The sequence below is a fragment of the Heliangelus exortis genome, chromosome 3 (assembly GCF_036169615.1).
Source record: "Heliangelus exortis chromosome 3, bHelExo1.hap1, whole genome shotgun sequence".
Taxonomy (NCBI): domain Eukaryota; kingdom Metazoa; phylum Chordata; class Aves; order Apodiformes; family Trochilidae; genus Heliangelus; species Heliangelus exortis.
The window spans coordinates 95,094,788-95,117,464 of NC_092424.1; the positions used below are offsets into that span (position 1 = coordinate 95,094,788).

The window sequence follows — 22,677 nt, forward strand, 5'->3', positions numbered from 1 at the left end:
GATTTGTGTGTGTGGAGGATAAAGGAAGTGGAGGCTTGTTACTCACACTGAAAGATGTCTCCTAGTTGAGCAAAGGAGTTGTGTGGCAAAATGAGACAGACTTCTTAAAAATAAGACTCCCAGCTTGAGATGTGAAGCACTTTAGTTACTGTTGCTGAGTTGTGAGCTGTTGAGTTTGTGTTTACAAAGGTAAAGGTATAGATATGTTTTATAAGGAATGGGAGAAATGAATACTCAGGTGCATCTGCTTATTATTATGGGTAATAACGTTATGCACCTATCTTCCACAGGTGAATATCAATATATTCTAGCCAATTTGTCCCATGCTTTCTGGATTTTACAATTGACAGCTCAAATCCCTGGCATTTCTATTTATTTGATCAAAGAATTTACCTATCTGCTAACTTTTATTTGTTCTAATATTATATGCAATTGTTTCCACAGTTCCATCCCTGAATACATTGTATGGGTAAGATTCCTCTCCATGCATGTATGTTTCAATTAACAATTATTTGGCATTAAAAACATTCTGTGTTGAAGCTGGGCTAATTTAGGTTTCTTTGATGAAGTCAAGCAGAAAATACTTAAAATGTTGAGGAATTCAATATAAAGTCAGAATGCTGAATCACATCTGATGATATATTACCTATGCCTTTGCCATTAGAAAAGTCTTTCCTAGTGTTTAGCTGGAATCCTCTCTTGTTGCAAAGTTAAACAAATTATGTCTTATTTATCCACACTGGATAGACTTGGAGCCACATTTTATGGAACTGAATAGCTCTATCATGTTTTCCTGCAGTTATTTTTTCTTTACTTAAATAATCCAAATACCTTTTAGCTGTAATTTTAAATCTTCTAGGTCCTTGCTCATCCATGTTGCTCTTCTTTGGACTCTTAAGAGAGGCACCCACTTGTCCTTAATTAAATACTCTGTTCCAGCAACTGATTATTTCAGATGTTTTACAAACAATGTTTCCATTGATAAATTTCAGTATGTTGTCTTTTTTCAAGTGTCACATGGTTTACATGCTTAATTTGTGATCCACTACAACTCCTGTGTCTTCTACAGAACTGTCCATCTGTTCACAACGTGCTGTGTTTCTGCACTTGACTATTCCTGCTCATTCCTTTGAATTTTACCCTGGTTTTAGACCATTCGGCCACTTAGCCAAGCTTATTTTCAAGATTTCAATCTATCATGGCTGTTTCTTGTATACTGCTGCCATCCATAAATATACTGTCTTCTATCAGCAAGGTTATTAATGAAAATATTGAACAGTATCATACCCATAATGAAGCTGTGGGACTCTGATTAATACACTTTTCCAATTGGCCCTGAGGAAAGGACTTGGGAGTGCTGGTGGATGAGAAGTTCAGCATGAGCCATCAGTGTACACTTGCAGCCCAGAAAGCTGACCAGAGCCTTGGCTGCATCAAGAGAAAGAGTGGCCAGGAGGTCAAGGGAAGTGATTCTCCCCCTCTGCTCTGCTCTCATGAGACCCCACCTGGAGTACTGCATCCAGTTCTGGAGCCCCTGTTACAGGAGGGACATGGACATGCTGGAGTGTGTCCAGAGAAGGGCCACGAGGATGATCAGAGGGCTGGAGCAGCTCTCCTATGAAGACAGACTGAGAGAGTTGGGGTTACTCAGTCTGGAGAGGAGAGGGCTCCAAGGACACCTTATTGTAACCCTCCAGTATCTGAAGGGGGCTACAAGAAAGCTGGTGAGGGACTTTTTAGGATGTCAGGTAGTGACAGGACTAAGGGGAATGGATTCAAACAATGGTAGATATAGATTTAGATTAGATATTAGAAAGAAGTTCTTCACCATGAGGGTGGTGAGACACTGGAAGAGGTTGCCCAGAGAGGTGATGGAAGCCCCATCCCTGGAAGTTTTTAAGGCCAGGCTGGACAGGGCTCTGAGCAACCTGAGCTAGTGGAAGGCGGGTTGGAACTAGATGATTTTAGAGGTCCCTTCCAACCCTTAAAATTCTAAGATTCTGTGACAGAGAAGCATTAATAAATTATTTGTATATTTTTTCCAGTTTTTTTTTACACTTCTCTTGATCAGATTCTTGATCATCCTCTTGTGTGTAAGACTGTCATACAAAATAGTGTCAGTGCTTTAAAAAAAAATACCACTTACTGCTTTTCCTGACTTTCTCCACAAGATGTGCATTTTGTTGCAGAGTTAAAATATCCTGGGTTTACACTGTTCGTTACTACAAAATCCATATGAATTATTACATATCCCTTTGTCAGAGGTCATTTTTATCACAGGTTAAGGTTGACAGAATGCATGTTATCCTTTTGTATACTATGCATCAGTTTTCTAGAAATAGTTTAGAAATACTTTTTTTTGTTTGGCTGGTTGCTTTTTTGTTTTTATTCTGGTGTATGGTGAAATAGAGGGAAATAGAGGGAAAGACATGAGAGATGAACACAATGAAAATCCCAAGAAATCTGAGTAGCTTCATGTCAGTTTATCAGTGCTACTAATAATACATTTAAACTGAATTACTATAAAAGCACCTGCAACCTATCTGTATTTATAAAGTTAATATGTATGTATTATGTATGTATGCATGTATGTATTAACTCATACTAAAATATACACCATATATTACAGCTTCTTACATAAATGGGCTGGTGCTGCAAATAATGAATAATTCACAGCTGATGCACACAGATCTTTATATAATGACTTCCAGTAGGGGGTACCCTTTATTTATTGCCAATATTTGACAGATTAAACCACTTCCTTTAAGTGCTCTGTGAGGGGAATACCTTAGCCAAGGGACAATTGCTACAGTACTCTCATGAATTTTCATTTCTGAGACACAAAATCCACTGCTTTGCTATGCAGCAGGCTGTCATTACTGCTATGAGAAAGCCTACCTTTATCCTTCCGTGCACATTGGGCTTACTGCCAGCCGAGTAAGAAGCCTGGCACATCTTTTATAGTCTGTCATGAAAAACAAGCATAAACAGATTACTGAAGTAGCCAGTTTTGCCTTTAAAAATTAAAATTGATAATGCTGTGCAAATTATTGTTGTAATAAAGTTCAGTGAACACTCTAGTTTGCAACAGTGTAGAAATCAGCTCCTTCCACTTAGAATGGAGCCGATAAAAATTGTATAATTGGAAGCTGTGTCTAATAGCACATGTAACTGTGTAACCATATGTATCTATAAATAAATAGCATGAATGTGCTTGCAGACTCTCCAAGAGTATGTATGTATAAAAACTTATACATCTCTGTCTGTGCTTAAATGTGGGGTCTACACATGTGGCTAGTATTTCCATACTACAGGGGGACTAAATAGTACTCATCCATCTTTGAAATCCAGCCCTCAATGAGCAAGCCATCAACTTCGTTACAAGTAATGCAATGCTCAAATAAAGTTTCTTCCTGGAAAAACTTAAATGAGATAAATAATGTGTAGTCACAGGAATGTTAAATCCAGCTCGAGTAGATGACCACATCACACAAATCTGTTCATAACTGTATCAAGTCTTAAAACTAGTAAATTTTTTTAACAGCAGTCCTGTTAGTAGTTCTTATTGTAGGTACCTTATGGTTTTTGAATCATCTGTACTAAGGGACAGAAACAATGCAAAACTACAAAATTTTTAAAGAGATTTTTTTTTTCTTTATCATGGCAAACTGAAAGCAAATTTTGACAAAGTTGGTTAGGGACAGACAGCAGAGTAAGTTACTTTAGGTGTCAATGTTACTATGCTGTACAAAACACTAGAATGTATACCAAATAAATGCTTTTGTAATGGCTACCTATGTGCTGCAGCATCATAGATGCTTTGAATTTCTTTCTTGTTTGACCTTTGAATTTCTACATAGAATGAACAGTATTACCTGAAGTTGGGATATTATAAAAAAAGTAGCACCATACTGTGCATCAAGAATTAAAACAGGTTGTTTATCTGATTTTCCTAGAAGAAAGTTACTTTAAGGAAATGCTAGTCAGTCCATTCGGGTGACTGATGTTGATTTTCTTTAGGCTTTATTTAATTTATGAGTAACTGCATCTAATATTTCCTAGAGATGCCATGTTAACACTCCCTAACTCACAGCATAGATATGCTGTAATTGCCATTCATACAAATTATCCTCCATTATCCAGACATAATGCTGGTGGGTATGTCACCTGTCAGGAGGAAAAGGTTAATTCAGACATTAGAACCAACTAGTTTTTAGGTTCACAGTTTGAAGTACTTATTAGTGCTGAGTTGAATGATTTTTATGATGTGATCCTTACAAAAAATGTAGCATGATCATTTGCTTGTTCAAAACAGACTAGTTATGAACAACTTCCATCTCCATCCATGTAAATGGAATGTGGTTAGCCATTATCAATAAATTCTTATCCGTAGAAGATATTCCTAATCTGAAGCCTTACAAATAGGGAAAAAGCCTGCAATTCTTACCAAATATGCCTTTAAAATATATTGGACTGAAATATTTATTAATACTTGAAACTTGGAATCTAACTTGTTTCTATTCCTAGCTTGGCTACTGACCCAACTGGTTGACCTCAGACAAGTAAAACAAAGTGTGCTTCCATTCTGAAAAGGCTGTACTAAAATAGCATCTGCTTATTCAACAGGTCCACCTCAGTATGAATCTAAAGTCATAGCTACTGACTGATAAATGTCAGTGTTTGATTCTATTTATTTTTAAGTGTCTGTGCTGCCAACATGGGTGAGAGATGATAAGCTGAATTTGCTGATTTGCATCCATTGACATATTTTGTTTTCTTTACTAAGCTTTATGAAATTATAGTTTTGTATTCACTGAAGACAGGAGTTGTGAAGATTCACTGTTAACATCACTGGTAGACTGGTAATTGCACAATCAAAATATAGAACATCTATAAAATGTTTTATATAAATAATAAATGAAAATGAAATAGCCACAGCTGGATTTCTCATCCTATTTTGAACTTGCAGCACTCAAAATTTGATAGGAGAGGTCTGTGAGAGAAGTCATGTATTTCTATGGAATACAAACACCTTTGGTTTGGATCCAGATATACATCAGTAGCTAGGTAACTCCTGTTTACAGCCATTCTACTCAATGTATTTGCAATGAAAAATTTGTGTTTTCCTCACTGTAATGCTGATGCTGCTGATGAATATTTTAGAGCACTACAAATTCTTAATTGCAAAGAACATATTCTAGCATTGTATCACTACTAGTACCTCATACAGCTGTTCAATTTCAGAGTTTTCTGTTGTTTCATGAAAGTCTCTGGTTTGGGCACTTACATGCTGGGATGGTGCAGTCCCTTGTATTGTGATAAAGCCGATGAAAGTGTTTGCTACATTTTGGGCTAAAGTAGAGCGGACCTGAAATATGAAGAAAAAGGAAGTTATGAATCAGCACAACTCACAGGAGAAAGAGTGCAGCTTACAGTTTATAGGTGAAATGATGGATACCAATGCAAAATTAAAACATACCTGTTAAATGCTTTAAGAATTTGTCTTTCATCCTCAAATCTCTGGGAACTATTTCTGTTGGCCAGAAAAAAAGAACAGTCACCCTGCTGCATTGGAACTGTGCTTGCCAAGCATAGTATGAGGAAAGGAAATAAAACTGTCCATCAACCATCACCACTACATCGAAACAGATGCACAGAGGCCAGAAGTCCTTTGTATGCAGTAGGCCAAAATGCAAGCATTTGTTTTATGTATCAAGTTGCTGTAGAATGCACTGTGAAACACACTGTGATAATGAAACAAGTAATGTCTGTTTGGTGTGCAGTTATTAATGATGATGACAGTTCAGAGAGTCAGACTGTATCTCTCTATGAATTACAGTGTCAAGTTTACATAGATCTAATTTTTTTCAGAAATTTTATTTTGTGGTTGCTCAGAAACTCCACTAGTGGTTAAGACCCAAAGACATATTCAAGGCTGGTTTATTGTCTTCTAGTTTTCTTATGCAACTGTAGCCACTCTTTTGCCACCAGTATGTTTGTATAAGCAGTGTCATCTGCTGTCATGAAACTGCATTGATCTCCTTACAGGAATCCTTTTTTTTTTTTTCCCTGGCAGTAAATAAAAATCACAGGAAATGATCCCAAGCAAATTGCTCTCTTCTGGCTCTCTGCGTTTGTGGTTTACCGCCTTGTGTTTTGTGTTCAGCAGATGGCAAAATGAAACTGGTTTACTGAAATCCATTTTAGCCCTAACCTTTGCTTGTCTCTTCCTGATATACAGCTACCTTTGATTGCTTTCTGTTACGATATCTATGCTGATAGCTCAGTGCTGCATGTGTATGATATACTACATGGTGCTTTATTTATTTGACCATAAATGCCTGAGCAGCCTTTTTCATTCCCTTGGCACCTCTTATCAGATATAAAGGAGAGAGCATTTCCATCCAGATCTGATTCAGTTGTGAGGTTAGACACTTCTCGAAAGTAATTTTTCATCTACTTCTAACTTTAGTCAGTGTAAGTAAAATTGACCTTATCATATTTGACCTAATTATGTCATGAAGAGCATGAAAACCACACATACTTCACTCAGAAATTTCCCATGGGACAGGCTCACTGGGAAAGTAATGCCAAAAGTGAAATGGAAGACTCTAAGCAGCAGTTCTTTTCCGAGTTGCTGGGAATAACTCCATTATAATAACAGAATGAAGAATCCTGTTTAGGAGTCAATGACAGCACTTCCAACTAATCTGATCTGAAGTAGATTTATTATTTACAAAGATAACTGTTCATCACAAACCAGATGTTTTGCACCAATGTCCTGATGTAGGATGACCAAAAACTATGCCCATGTTCCATGTTGAAACTTAAGAGATCAGGATTTCCTGCTTAGTCTGCTTTTCAAAACTTGTCAACATTTATTAAAAAAAAAAAAAAAAAAAAAAAAAGTGGTCTCACTACACTGATATTAAGTGGAGCAAAATTGTCTTCTTTGTATATTCATCAATCATCCAGAAGTAACATTTTCTTGACAACCACCAACAAATGCAAATAATGAGGATATTTGAATGACAATGAAGAAAAGGTAGAATGAAGTTTAATGTGATAAATAAAGGCAAAATAAAAAGCACACTAGTAAAATTAAAGCCAGTTTGGAAACAGGTGAGTAGGCATTTGCTGAAAAAAATATTCAGAAAGTTAGTTTCAGTAGAATGGGTAAAATGAGGAGTAGTTATGCTGTAGGGGCTTGGGAATGACAGTGAACAGTAAATATAGACATGGCAGCAGAAGCCAAATCAGCTTTCAACTGGATGCACAAATGTACATCATGAAGCTGGGCATTAACTATCCACCACTATGCAGTAAGACCACTTCTGGACTGCTCTGACCCTCTTGCAAACCAACCTGGGCTTTCACCAGAGGTTAGAGCAGAGCCAGTCAAATTGAGTAGGAGGCCCACAGGGGTACCCCAAAGTAGTCACACCTTGTACAGTGACAAAGGAATACCCTGTTTCAGTTCCCTAGGATTTCATAGGATGTGACCACTGCTGTACAAAAAAGGACCAACAAGTGGGACAAAAGGTTTAATGAAGCTGAACAGTAAAGGATTCTAGATGTGATTTCTATAAGGGCATACTGTACTTCTGCAGGGGAATTCTTGCAGGGTTATTTCCAAGAAACACTTAAACCAAGCACATTTTATAAAGTTGTAAATTTCCAAGAAACGGCATTTTCAACCTTTACTTCTTCAATCTCAGTCCATGTCAGTCTTTTCTCTTACTAATAGGTTTTGTTCAAAGCCAATACACAGGAAGTCAGAAATTCAGTCAAGTATATTATCGAGAGTATGATACTCAGATGTGGAGTTTTTTTATTCCAAATTTGCCATCTACATCAGTTTCGGGTACCAAAGGGAATCTGTAGGTATTATAAGCTGTGAATTCTTGATATGAAATTAGCAACCTAGTCCGATACCTGATTCACCAAGGTACCCTACAGAAAGGAAAAAGTCTCTCAAGTCATGGATTGTGACTTACCAACTCTCTGTTCATCCTGGTATCCTCCATAGTCAGCCACTTCTCTTTGATCGAAGTTATAGTCATCCTTGGAGAAGTACTGCACCCCGCTGTCCTTCTCCAGGTGGTACCTTTTCAGTTCCTGAATGATCTCCATTATCAGATTTAGGAGACTTTGTCTGTCCTTCAAATCTGCAGAGTCAGTTTTCTCTTTGCAATATCCTGCTGAGAGCATTAAGAGCACCAGCCCCAGCAGCCCCGGAGACCTCAGTCCACTCATTGCAGTCTGACCTGAAGGGTGCACGAGCAGATGAAAAGGAAGGATCCGCGACCGTGGGATGACGCCTATTTCACTGGAAGAGAGAAACGGGGCTGGGTCGGAGGTGGGGAGACTCGTGGGCGTGAAATCGGAAACATGACAGACAGAAAGTGCGGCGACCACTCCGCAGGTTACCCCAGGCGGGAGCCCAGCCCGCTGCGGGGGGGTCGGCAGAGCGTCGGGGGAGCCGCTGCCTGCACCCCGCGGCTGGCAGCGCCCCGCCCCGCCCCGCCGCCCCCGGCCACCGCCCGCCTGCACCCACCGGGGCCCCGGGGGAGGGCGGGCTGCGCAGCCGCCGAGCAGGGCAGTCGAGGGGTGCTTCGGCGGGACTCCCCGCGCCCTGCGGATACACGGTCGTGACGGACCAGCGGCGCGTACCGCCCCGCCCGACGCCGCGAAACGGAGGAGCGCGGGCAAGGGGCGACAACTTTCCCCAAAGTTTTTCGCCCAAGAGCCGCAGCGGCTGCGCACCGAGCGAGCCCCCCAACCCCACCCGCGGGGCTCCGTGCGGGGGCTGCGGGCGGGAGCGGCGGACGGGGGGCGTTCGGCTTGGGGGCAGCCGTCCGGGCAGGGAACGGCAACATCGGGCTTCCCCTCCTCAGCCCCTTTTCCCTCTCATATCAGAGAAGGGGCGCGGGCGGCCACGGTCCCCTGCCCAGGGAGCAGTAGGGAGCGGCAGCCACCCGCGGCGGGGGACTCATCTCCAGAGCCTCTTGCCCTCGGACGGCTCCGCTGGGTGCTCCCTTCGCCGGCTCTCACGGCCAACCCCAGGCTGCCGCTGTCACCGGCGCGGCCCCGGAGTGCCGCCTGCCCCACCGCAAGCCGCGGTCCTGCTCAGCGGGGCAGAAGGGCTGGGGGCGTGGGGAGAGACGTGGGGTAGGAAGGAGGGTTTCTCGCCCTTCCCGTCCGCTTTACCTGTCTTTCAGTCGCAGCAGCCGAGATGTCGCCCCCCCGGGAGCTGCTCCCGGGGCTCTCCCCTGATGGCAGCAGCCTGTGAGCGGCGGGGAATCCAAGTTTTCCGCCGCTGGCCCGCCCGCCCCCCTGCCGTCCCTGCACTACCGCGGTATCCACAAACTACTCCATCGCCTCCAGCTCCAGCGCAGCCGCTTATATAGGCTATAGGATGGACATGAGACGGCAGATAGTATCGACTTGGAAGTGGGTGGAAAACAATAAAAGTCCACTTGGCATCCTTGGGAGCGTCGCTGCTTGCACAAGCCCCCCTATTCCCGCCCTCCTTTCCCTCCCGCCCCGGTCCCCCCCTGTCCCTCCCCCTCGCTCGGCTCTCCCGGGTAGGGCTCAGTCACTCCTTCGTCTCTCTCCGACGTAAGGAGACGGTCCCAAGTGTGTGTGTGTGGAGTGGGAGGGGGCGGCGGCGGGAAGATGGGGACAAGGAGGGAGGGGGGCACGCTTCGCCCCAGCCTTTAATTAGAAACGCGCTGACGAGCCCCTGAAATATTGATGGCCTTGGCGTGGCTCCCCGTCAGGCGGGTCCCCGGCCCGGGGCCGCAGCCGCCGCGTTCCGCGCCGTCCCCAGTGGGGGAGCCGCCTGCTTACCGGGAACTCCGGGCCCGGCTGCGGCGGGGAAGGGGAGGTGTTGGGGCGGGGGCGAACTGCCGGGGAAGAGGAAGGCTATTTTCTGCTGCCGCCGACCGGGAAGCCCGCGAAGAGAGGGCTGGGAGCGGGGTCTGGGTGGAAGAGGCGGGCGTGTCGCCTTTCTCCCCGATTCTGGGCAGGGGCAATCTCGGGTGGCCGGGCGGCTTCCTGGGCTCTCTCGACGCTCCGCTGCCTGGAAGTGCTCCCAGCGGGGCCGGATGGAGCGAGGAAGAGGGCGGCGAAGACAGTGCCCTCGGCAGCAGCGCCCTGCCAGGTCCCGGAGCCGCCGGCTCCCTCGGGAGAGGGTGCCAGCCCGAGCGAGGAGAAGGCACTGGCATGGGGGAGCCGGCGGTGGAAAGTGCGGGGGGGCGACAACCTCCTGGGAGCGGTGCGCTCCCCTGCCAGAGCCAGACGCCTGTTGCCAGAGCCACCCCAAACACCCCTACCCCTCAATAAATACGTTCAGCCCAAGCCCTCCGCTTTCCCCGCGAAGCCCCTAGAAGCGTGTGGGATGGGGGGGGAGGTGGGGGTGAAACACGATCCGGCTGAACTTTTCTGTTGACTCTGCCTGTGTGGATAAACCTCTCCCTTGGCAGCTGAGATGGGCAAACACGGACCTGGATCGCGTGGCGGACGTACTTCCCAGACCCCGACAGACGATGGGGTGGGAGCGGGAGGTGCTCGGTGCCCGCCTCCCGAGCCGGCAACGGCCCCTCGGGCGGGCAGGGCAGGGCAGGGCAGGGCAGGGCAGGGCAGTGCAGTGCAGGACGGGCAGAGCAGAGCGGGGAAGAGCAGAGCACGGCAGAGCCGCCCGCTGCCCCGGCGGCCTCCGCAGACAGGTAGCGCGCGCCGCCGTGCTCTCCTCAGGCAGCGGCAACAGCGACCCCCAGCGGCCGAGACCGGAGCCCAGCGCGGCGCTGCCGCCGCCAGGCGGCGCTGAGGGTCGCGGCTGCCACGCGGGGCTCGCCGGCCCCTCGCGCGGGACCCGTTAACGGTCGTTCCTCTGGCTGCTGGCGGAGAGCGGGCAGCGGGGGCTGTGCGGGCAGATCCACGGGAAAACGGCGTGGCCGTTTCACAGAGTGCAGCTCATATTTTATGCCATTGTGTTATCCACTACGTTATTTTTACCCATAGTGGCCGATTAGATTTTCATTAAAATATATATATATATATAAACGGTATGTGTATCTGTTGGTACAAATAATTATCTTAGCCCATGTTGTCACAATGGAGTTACTAAAAAAAAATAAAATAATAAATACAGAAGTTGATGAAGAAAGACACCCAGAGGCAAGATTGAGCAAGAACGGTTTGTCAGGGGTCCAGGATCCTTCCTGTACTGTGGCTGCTTGGTTTGTTTTCAGTCACCTTAAGACTCAGGAAAAAAAATAAATTGAACGAGCAGCTCAACAATGAGAAAGAACGTCCCTCTACATGACATGACTTGGTATGGCTATATTTACAAGTTAGTCATACCAAATATTGACACATTAGGGTCACCTAATGGAGAGAGGGAAGATGGAAAACGAGCCAGGTAGTGTACAGCCTGGTGTTTTCTTTCTACAATTACATTTCAAGTAGTCCTTCACCCAAAGTATTCTTTTATGAAAAAGGCAGATGCAATTGCAGAACTGAAGAAGGTGTTCAGGAAGTCAGTATTTTATACGAAGATGTGTAATATCTCTTGTGATTTCAGTGGACTTTATAAATTCATGGTGGTAGGTTTAGGATGGTCATTTAATATTCCAACAGGTTACATTTTGTTGAGTATATTTTCTTAGGGCTCCATCTAAGCTAACCACTTAGATGCTAACCATCTAAATGCTACCAAGCTCCTACTCTGCAGATGTATTCCCAAAACTGCAACTCCCAAGACTTCCACCCACCTTCAGTCTGACTCCTGAGGCTTATAAAGTGACTCGTCAACACTAAGTGGCCAGGATGGTGAGGAAAGCATTCTTCCAGGATTTACAAGATGTAAGTTTTTATCCCTTCAGGCAGAGATTGAAGACAAACATACCTTCCCAGCCAGGACAAAAACTTGCTTGTTTTCCTTGAAAGAAGGTGGAGAGGGACATAAAAAACCTGGTCTCAAAAAGCAATGTGAACCTGTGGGAGGAGATCATGAGAGGTAATGCAGTACAATGAGTATGGGCTGCATCAAACCAAGTGTCAGCAGCAGGTCAAGGGAGGTAATTCCCCACATCTGCTCCCCATCTGGAGTACTCTGTCCATCTCTGGAGTCCCCAACACAAGAATGACATGGAGCTCTTGGAGCTAGTCCAGAGGAGGGCCATTAAGATGATCAGAGGGTGGGTGCGCCTCTCCTCTGCAGACAAGCTGAGAGAGCTGTTGTTCAGCCTGGAGAAGGTTCCAGGTAGACCTTGTAGAGGCCTTCCACTACCTGAAGGTTGCCCACAGGAAAGCTGGGGAAGGACTTTTTATCAGGGCATGTAGTGATAGGACAAGGGATAATCATTTTAAGTTGAAAGATGGGAGATTTAGGTGAGATATTAGGTAAAATTCTTCACTGTGCAGGTAGTGAGACACTGGCATTGGTTGTCCAGGGAAGTTGTGGATGCCCTCTCCCTGGAAGGCAAGGTTGGATGAGGTTCTGAGCAACCTGGTCCAGTGGAAGGTGTACCTGCCCTGGGAGGGAGAAGGGCTGAAACTACATAATCTTTGAGGTCCCTTCCAAACCAAACCATTCTATGATTCTATTTTGGATTGTCCTGGAGTGGTGGGTTTCATTTAAAAACACCTGATGCAGTTTTTGGTTTGTTTTTATAGGACATCAAGTTAGTAAACTCTTCTGCAATCAAAATGTATGAATGGATCAATCTACAATGTTATTAAAAAATGCCCTGTCTTTAAAGTAAACTTTGTGATCCTCAGAATAAGAACATTGTGAAGTAAAAACACATGAATGAGAAGATCAAATGCAGCATTTGGTGGATAGTTTTAGTTGGTGTGCTGTTCCACACCCCTTGATGCTTATGAAACAGTCACTCATTTGGGATTCAGAAGAAATGTGGGGCAGAATTTCTAGCTTTGTTAAATAATACACTTAATACACTGTATAAGTCACCATTTTCATCAGTTCCATTCATAAAGCCATGCTATGACACTAAAAGAAAGATCTTTTGCCTTCTTTTTAATCTACATGGTGTATGTGAAAATAGGAAAACGTGTTTTCTTAGGTTCTGTCTTCTAAGACTGGTGAAATTTTCATGCTAAGAGCCCTAAAGTTTCAGGCATGCTCTTGTTTCAGCTGATTATAACAGACATACGGGTTCCTATCTATATTTAATAAAAGCAAGTGCAACATTGTCTAAATCAGGCTCATAACCAATACATGAACTGAACATACACTCGGGAGAAAATGGCAATGGGCATCCATATGAGTAGACTGTAAAAATGTTTTGTGCATCACTCTTTATTGACCTGAGAACTTGAGGTAAATTTTTTCCTTAAACATCAAATCAGTTTACAAAAATCTTAAAAAGTCAAATTGCACTATTGGTTTAAAAAAACAGACTTCACTCCTCACAAAAGAAACACATCATTTAATACTCAGGTTATACATCAGTCCTTCTAGAGATAAGTATGATGGAATGAGACAGAGCTGGTATTTCTGTTGGGTTAATAGAGTGGGTATCAGTTGGCTGACTGGACTTCCAAAATTTTGGCCACACACATGGAATATACATGTGTGATATTTAAGTTTTAAATCTATATAGAAAAATATATGCACTGCATCCAACATATGATACTTTCCAAAATCTCTACTCTGGGTTATGAAAATGCAGAATATGTTTTCAATATAATGGATTGTACATAAGTATGAAATAATATTTATGCACCTGGCTCACTCATCTCTGTGAGCCTCCAACTCTCAGAGGCAATGCCCAATGACAGCTGCTGGGGAGAGTGAAGATGAGGCATTAAGAATTCCTGTAGCACTGAAATCAGCCAGAGAACATATATAACTAAAACAAAAACTTAAACAGATGTTAGCAGTATTAAAGCCAATCAAGGATTTTAAGGACTTCCCCACTTCCTACCTGATGCAAATGCCAACAGGATTAAAATTCCATTAATCATCACTGCAACCAAAATTGAAGAGCTTTGATACTGTTCCCAAATGTTTTATCAGTATTACAGTCAGAGCCAGCTTGAAGTTTGTTAGAAAGTTAAAAAAATTCAAACAACAAACCAAACCACAACAAAAAAACCTAAACCAGATTTCTGGCTAGAAATTTTCTCTGTGTTTAAATTCAAGGATAAAGACATCTCTGAGTTGGTCAACACATCTGTTATTAAGCCAGTTTCAAAACTGTCTTCAACCAGCTTTGCAGTGATGCACCAGTGCAATAGTGCTGTGTCAAAGCAAAACTACTGTGGAAATACACTGAACCAGTAGGAGGAAATTTAAGTTTTACAAGAATAGTCTCACTTTTTTAGTTGCTTTTCATGAACTTCAAAGTATGCCCTGAAATCTTCATAGAACACCCCTCTAATTCATTCCACATTTAAGTTTTCAGAGATGCTTTATTTTTCACAGTAAAGGTAAATGCCCCAGAAAGGCAAGTCAAAACTCTCCTGACTGTAAGACTATCACCTACAGGAGGACACTAACATCGACCAGACCCTTAACTTTTAAGCAGCTAAGGAAGAGTAAGGGGTTGATCCCAATCTAATAAACTACCTTTCAGGCTGTGAGCAGTGCTGTAGCTACTGTGCAGTGGTGAGCCTACTATGTATGCATTCACTGGTGATCCTATCTGTTCATTTGGAGTTATAGCTGCTGCTGCTGAATCTACAAGAAAAGCCCTAGCTGATGTCTCATTAGTGGGTAGAGTGCATGATGTCTTCTGGCCTGCTGAGCTCTCTGTGACAGAGGAAAGAGGATGGCTTCAGTGTGCATAAGCACTCAGTAGTTTTAGAGGCAGAATTACTTCCTCTTTCATTCCCAAGCATTGAGGAGACAAGTGAATCACATGTGGTTTTTAGAGCCACATGTAGAGTTGTAGATAAGCAATAACATGTTGGGATAGTATAGCCTGAATTTGAGAGTTATCTCACAGTTGTCTCACCACTTCTTAAAAAAATTATGCTGAAAACCAAATGCCAACTTAGGCAACATAAGGATGTTCTATATGACTCACTTTCAGCATCTGAATGCTAAGCACAAACATTGAGGTACTTTTTCCTTCTGCAGGTCATCAGGAGGCAGGAATGCTGCTCATGGAGTGAGCTGGCCCCATGACCATCTGGTGGGCAGTTGGATGATTTACAGCTCAGGTGTAGAGCAGGTCTATCAGCAAGATCTTTGTCGAGAGACTACTTGTTGGCAAGCACACTCTTCAGAAGATCATGCTCATACAAAAGCAGCTAAGGGAGGGTGGGAGATGAATCCCATTCTAAGAAACTATCTTGCAGGCTCTAAGCCGTTCTGCACCTACTGTGCAACAGTGAGCCTACGATATGTGTGTTCAGTGTTGAGCAGCCTTTATCTCCTTCCAAAAAACAGCATTATAGACCCAAGTGTACCCAGGCTGCCTCCTCATGCTCAACTTCATAAAGAAATTAGCTGCCTTCCAGGATAAAGGCAGAAGGTTTATTCAGTATCAGCAGAAGCCTGTAGAGAGCAGTCTGTAGTTTTAGGATTTCAACTCCTAGCCATTCTTGATTCTAGTCATGAAGTGATTGAAACAAATTTCATGCACTAATGTTGTGTCTTCTTGTACTGAATTCTGCAGTGCTTTAGAGGACACAAAACAACTTGAGTCAGCCACACTGTGGGAAGTGCAGGACCTGCTATATAGAGGCTACATCTGTATCAGTAGATATAATGGGCTTAAGAACATTGCTAAAGCCTGTGGCACTTCAGCCAGCTGGCATGGGATAGGCCACATCCATTCTGTCCATGCGTCTTACTTCCTGTGAGAGGATGGCCTTATGCAAACTGCTCATGAGGAACACATCCTGTACTGCTTAGCTTCCCAGCAGCACCCAGGAATTGATCAGGGGAGTTGTCACAGATTAACCATGTGCCAGAGACTGCTCTAGAAATTCAAAAGTATCGATGGTTTGGTTCCAGTGACAGGAGCCCTCCCTGGCAGTGTTCAGTTTTGTCTTCTGTGGTACAGTGTTATGGTTTCAAGGGGGCCATGCTAATTTTATGGTACCAATAGAAAGACCTAAAGAGAGGGTGTTTAAGACCCTGAACGATCTGGGAGTGTCAGAACAGGAAGGGATCTGTATTCTTTCCCATTTCCTTCCATACTCTCTAAAAGCTAAGAGGACGGGAAGTCTGACTCCCTTTTCCTGCTTTCTTCTACTCTTACTAGTTGGTAGAACTGACAGGAGGATTTTTTTTTCATCATGGCCTAAATTGGAATAAAATAAACATTGGAATCTGTGAACAGCAGCAGCTTAAAAAATCAGCTTCAAAACTGGAAACCATCTCAAAAAATAGTCCCACATCTTTTTATGGTCAGGCAGCTGTACACAGCTTCCACTGGAGGCAGCAAAGAATCAATGTGAAATCAACTTAGTTAAAGAACAGAATAAAACAATTATCTTCTTTTTATTTTCCCCCCTCGTGCATTGTCTGTAAAAATGCAAAATATTTTAGATCTTGTATGGCAATGGACCAAAATTGTCAGTATCTTTAGTTTTGCCTAGAGGGAAAAAAAGGGTTAAAAAAAAGTATGTGATCTTTACAAGCTGGTGTTTCTCCTAAGACAAAAAAATGACCTTGCCTCACATCATGTTATTTTAATAAGCTATAACATACTGACTGAAGATTTTGCTATTGTAATTGTTCTCTCCAGCATCTTACCTGATTTGAATCCTCCCACATTCCCCCCAAAATTAATCCTCTCCCATGAGTTCCCCCAAATTCCTTGTGTATTTTTTAATGGAAAAATTTGCGCGCATGACACAATAATACTGTTTTGAGACTAGTAAAATTTTTCTTATAATTTGAGGCTTTAATTATTATTTCTATCTTTTTCTCCCCCTTTTTTTGTCTTATTCTAAGCTAAAATGTCAAGTTTGTTCAAGTTTGTCTCACAGAACATAAATGCCACGTGGTTCTGAAATGGAAAACTGACTTGATTTTGACTTGTTTTTTTGTTGATGTTGAAGTGTCACATTAAAAAATCACACTGTAAAAATCTTTTCTACAATTTTCACTCTAAATTGATTTTGTTTAGAAAACTCAGCTAAATAATTTTTAAAACCCAACACAACAACGAACAGGTTGTGAAGATCTATGTGAAGATCTTGCGTTGCTGAATTAGTACCTATTTGTTTTCATAAAATATAAAAATCTAATTGATGATTCACTGTTTATGCTATTACTTTAGTTTTCACATTGAGATCAGCCCGGACAACAGAAACAGAGCAATTGTTTTCACCTTTTCCAGTTGGCATAGTCATCTGCAGAAGTCTTCATGCATTTTTATAGCTATTTAGTGACAAATACCACAAGGGAAAGGTTTCTGTCTTAAAATGTTAATTTCCAATTAAAATATTCTACTGAAAGTTAATTTCCCTTGTATGCAAATTTTCTAAGTGGTTGTTCTGATGTACGGAAGAATTTGTATCACTAATTAAAGGAATGCAGATAGAAGTTCATCACTGCCTCCAGGTATCCCACATAAATGTGAATATTTGCACCCATATTACTTATTTTGTAGTGCTAGTTTAGTGGAAATACCACTTTGGTAGTTTTAATTAGGTTAGGAATTACAATCAGGTGTTTCTATTAGAGACTGCTAATGTTCCCTGAATGTTCAGAATGTTCCCTGGTCATTGTTGCCCAGTGCAGCTGTGATCTCTACAATTATTCTATTTGAAAACAGGCTTCAGAGTGAAACACATATATTTCAAAAGGAGCTATTTGTTAGTTTTTCTTTGTCCATACTTCACTTTGTAGAGGAGCAAGAAGACAATAGTCAAAAGAGAAGAGTTTTGACTGTAGTAATAGTGATTAGGAGCTAGATAAAATCTGGAACTTCCATTCTCTGAAAAACTCCAGCAGTTCAAAACATTTTTCTTTTGGTTTGCAACAATTTCACAAACAAATTTTAAAAATTAAAATATTGACAGTGGAAAATAAATATTAAAATAATGTTAGGAAATCATAATATCCTATGATTTTTCTAAAATTAAGTGGTGCACACAGCTAGTTCAGAAGTAGGCACAATCCCAGGAGTTCTCCAAAATTAGGACTAGCACAAGGAACATATGGAAATAGAAGTCTAAAAAAAGCAAGTTTTGAAGGCCTTCTAGCATCTTTAACTCTTGGATCTAACTAAATTTTCCAAGATTGCTGGGTTCTTGGCTCCATGTTGTCCCTGCAATTCCTGACTACGCCAAGAAACTTGATCTTGAGATTGTTCAGTCTGTTAAGTCCCCACTTACCTGGCTCTGAAGCAATCTGTTAGGTGCAATCTACTAGGCAGCTAAAATATTGCCACAAAACTTTTATTTTAACAAATGAGTGCTCCTCTAATGAAATATTGCCATATTTGAAAATGTCTTACCAGCTCTCTTCATTTAGTAGGAAGTTCTCAGTCTGAGAAAGTGGGTGAAGGAATAGGGATCAAAGAAGCGTGGTCCATTTAAGATTTTTTTACTTGCAAAATGCTAAAAATTGCTGCTTTTTCTTTTTTTTTTTTTTTTTTTGTGTGTGTGTGTGTGTGTGTGTAACTTTTTTAAAAAGTGAGGCACAGAAAAACATCAGGAGTTCTATGTTTCTATGTTCTATGAAAAAAATCGGTCTTTTCATCTTATTCTTCTTAATCTATATTCAAGGCAAGATAACCCTGACAGCAGAGCAGTTAATCTGTCAGCAGGGTATCCCAAGAGAATGAAAAATGGATCTGGCAGTTTCCTGTAGTATACTTTGGAAAAGAAATGATATTCCAGTACTGATCATGTATGTATCCAAGGTAAGTGGATTCTCTAATTAGTTGCTTCCCATAAAATGGATGAAGGCTTTGAACAACCTCCTGCTGATCCAGTGGAAGGTGTCCCATCCCATGGCAGTGGTGTTGGAACTAGATGATATTTAGGTCCCTTCCAACCCAAATCATTCTGTGTTTCCATGATTCTATGACTCATAGGTTTAAAGAAAGATAACAGAGGTAAGTTAGTGTGTTTACTTGCCCATTTTAACATACTTTCAGGTTATTCAAGGCAAGAACAACTGACTCTTTTTCCTGTTTATGCTGGAATGTTTGACACTTTCTGCAGCCTTTTAAAATTTTTTTTTCTTTGTGTGTGTGCTTTCCACAGTTTTCCCTACACCTTTTTTTAAAGGGAAACATCATAAGAGTTCACAACATGCCACTTCAGTCTCACCACTACTGTATCTAGATCTACAGCTGTATATTTCTTATTGGTAAACTCAAGTGCCAGTTCATTCTGTCATTTTGCTACAGGATGGCATTGGTTTCAGATCTTGGTGGCACATATTTAGCTTCTTAACAATATGACATTTGTGTGGTTACTTTTGTCAACAACCTCTTGCCTAAAAAAACCCCACATCCATCGTATCTTGTTAGACAAAACCTATTAAAGTTTGTGTTGACTGAGATTAACTAGAATCCCATCCTTTAATTCTTTATTTCTTATTAATTTCTTTTTATTTTCTATTAATTTACCTCTAACTGGAATCAGACTAATCAATTGTCATCCTTAGTCCATTTCCTTATTCTGAATTATGAAAAAAAAAATCGGTGTCTTATACAGTTTCATTTCCACTGTAATAAATAAAATTAAAATCAGGAGGCCAGATATTTCCTCAGCAAACAATTAAGTGTTACTGGAAACATCTTATGCACCTGTAAGTATCTTATCTGGTTTTGATGCTGTCTAGCATCTTCCTCAGTTACTAGTGAATTAAGAATCTTTCCATTATTCCTATGTGATCCATGTATCTTATCTGGCATCCTTCCGAAGACAGAACAAAAGTATTAATTGAATAAATATTCTTTTTTTTGCACTATTAATAATTTACCAGTTCATGTCTAGTTAAAAGGCCCATTTCATTGCTATGATTAATTTTTTTTTCAGTGCATTACAATTCCTTACTCTTAGCCATGCTGCAAGTGGTTGTCTTTCCATTGTTGTTAGTTTTCCTATATTTCATGTGGTTTTAACTACCTATCATTGTGTTTTAATATTATTTTAATAAAAATAATAATTAAAAAATGAGTTTTGTAAAGAAAGTCATGCCTTCCAGATCTATTGTTTTTCTTTGAAGGAATCAGCATATATTAGAGAAATCTTGCAAAAGGCTCTTATATAAATAAAGCATCCACGGAATAGAAACCAAAGTCTTCCCTGGGTAGCCTATTTCAGTGCCTGACAACCCTTTCAATTATGAATTTTTTCCTAATATCTAAATCTTTCCTGGAACAAATTGAGGAACTTCTTATTCTATACCATGTATCTTTGGAGAAGAGCTCAATACTATCTTGCTCCAACCTCCTAATACAGGAGGTTATAGAAATACAACAGTTACAGAAAGCGAGAAGGTCTTCCCTCAGCCTCCTTTTCTGCAGAATAAACAACTCCAGGTCACTCAGGAGATCCTCAAATGATTTGTGCTCCAGACCCTTCACCAGCTCTTCACCTTTTTCACACCTTTTTCAGAAGTCTAGACACTTATTTGTGTCCAGAAGATTTTATTCTTCCACAAATCCTTAGGTAAGATAGTGGTGCAGACAGATTTTAGAACATTCTGGAGTGTTATGGAGGGAAACCAAATAGCTGATAATATTCTATTGGAATAAAGGCTCCTGGCAAGGGAATAAGAGCTGGTGGCAACAGGACTGGGGGAGTCATTGTTTGTTCTATGTCAGTTATGACTGATAGATGCAAACTGATAGCAAAGATTAGGAACAAAGATGCAATTATTGGTGGCAGAGTGGGTACTGAATAACTTGATTTTGCATGCAGCTTCCAAGCCATGCAGAGCCAAGATTAGTGTTGAACCCACCATGGCAAACACTTTATTTTTGGTTTTGGCTACAAGTAGCTGTTCAAGTTAAGGAGAAAAAGGATACAAACATTCCAGACCCAGCCTTCATCCGGTTTCCGCATGTCTAGCAAGATCCAGCAGTAATCTTAAGAAATCAATCACTACTATTCTTAAACTTATTTTCAGAAGTGAGGGAGGGAAGGCAGGGTCTGAGAGATGAGACGAAGCAGGGAGGTAAAAGCATCATCAAAAATATGGCTATAGCTACAAATTTCTATAAACTTCTCTTCCAAATAGTGCTACCAACACCAAACTCAAATCTTACTTTCAGACTTATTATCAGCATAAAATAACCAAGGAATTAACTGTGAGATAGTAGACCTTGCCAGGTCCATCCCAGTTTGCCAAGCAGTATGCCTTGTTGATATAATGCAGTAAGGTCTTCATTTTCCCATAACTTAAACATTTTCTTTTGTCTTAACTCCATGCCAGCAGGTTGTGGAACACAGAACTACCTCCTAGGTGATATCCATTAAAGATCTCTTTTTATGGGTGAGACCACTCTTGGAAAAGTTTAAAAATAAGAAGCAGGCTTATGACAGCAGACACTACAGAACTGGGATAGTGGATTTATTTTTCCTGTGAGGTCCATACCTGATTTTGGTCTGAGCAACAAATAAACATTAGTTCTGCAAAGGAAAGAGTCGTAGTTGCAAGGAAAAGCTAAAGTTTGGTGATAACTTTATGGTAAAAAGAAAAGTAGGGACTGAAGTCTTTTAAGATGTATTTTGCAGAGGTGGAATGAGGGAGAAAATGGTTAGGAAAAAAATACTTCTTTTGAGTCTTTGGGTATGATGATTGTGTTGGAGGATTTACTGTTTTAATGAGGTCTAGGAATAGAAATTGGTATTACTTCAGAGAATCAGATGAAGAAATGGAATTTTTTGCTAGATTCAGCAAAGAATACAGGGCCAAGAAGTCCTGCTAAAGAATTTATGGGTCCTGAAAGCATAGCTGAGGAAGGGGCTAGAATTGAGGATGGGCAAGAGTTAAATGTGGGTTCTTTTCAAGAGGTGCTGAAATGTTTTGAAAATTTTGTGTTCAAAAATCCTTTAAAATTAGAATGAACCCACAGCTGGCCTGGGTAAATGGTTATATTTCTGGTTTGAATATGCTTCATATAAATATAACAGTTCATCAACAACTGAAAAAATGTTAATTGTTGCAGCCTGCATAGACTAAAACAAAGACTGATGTGTAAAGGAAAACTGTGGATATGATTGGAGAAAAGGCTGATGTCTCATTCAGGTACTGGTACAGAAGATACAGGAAGGCTGTGTTTATACTGAAACTGGAACTACAAGTCTCACAGAGCTGGGATAAGAATTTAGCAATAGAGGAAAATGGATTTTCAGTAGACTTGAGGCAGATTTAGGTTGCATATCTTATTTAAAGCTATATTTATGTTTAAAGTTTAGGTACTATAAAGCAGGGCCTCTAAAGCTAAGCTAGTTACAGTATAGTTCAGGAGTTCAAGATCTTCTGAACTAAGATGGGGGATGATCTTGGAAAGTCAATGCTTAACTAAGTGTTGATTGATGGTAAAAGTTTATTTATTACAGTTAGTTTTTTATATTTTTTTTAACAGGGCATCATCTATAAAAGATTTGTCTACAATTTCTACAATTTCTACATCTTGTTTTCCATCTTTTTTTTTTTTTTTTTTTTTGCATGCCCAGTTTACTGTATAAGTGACACCTACAGGATAAAAATTCAGTACTCAG

General features: G+C 41.3%; 1 protein-coding gene across 4 annotated transcripts in view; it reads right to left on the bottom strand.

Annotated features, from left to right (window-relative positions):
* ALKAL2 (ALK and LTK ligand 2) overlaps positions 1–10,859 on the bottom strand; it is a 15,610-nt gene extending 4,751 nt beyond the window's left edge. The window contains exons 1-6 of one of the 4 annotated variants that reach the window (XM_071741808.1): positions 10,509–10,597; positions 9,211–9,411; positions 7,998–8,329; positions 5,480–5,533; positions 5,288–5,368; positions 2,899–2,965 (exon numbers count right to left, since the gene is read on the bottom strand). In XM_071741808.1, the coding sequence (XP_071597909.1) occupies positions 2,901–2,965; positions 5,288–5,368; positions 5,480–5,533; positions 7,998–8,256 (459 nt within the window). In that variant the 5' untranslated portion in view covers positions 8,257–8,329; positions 9,211–9,411; positions 10,509–10,597 and the 3' untranslated portion in view covers positions 2,899–2,900. Of the gene's footprint in view, positions 1–2,898; positions 2,966–5,287; positions 5,369–5,479; positions 5,534–7,997; positions 8,330–9,210; positions 9,513–9,852; positions 10,385–10,508 lie in introns of those variants that run through there. The other 3 variants (XM_071741809.1, XM_071741811.1, XM_071741810.1) reach the window with 3 other exon arrangements.
* Between the last annotated feature and the right edge of the window lie 11,818 nt (positions 10,860–22,677).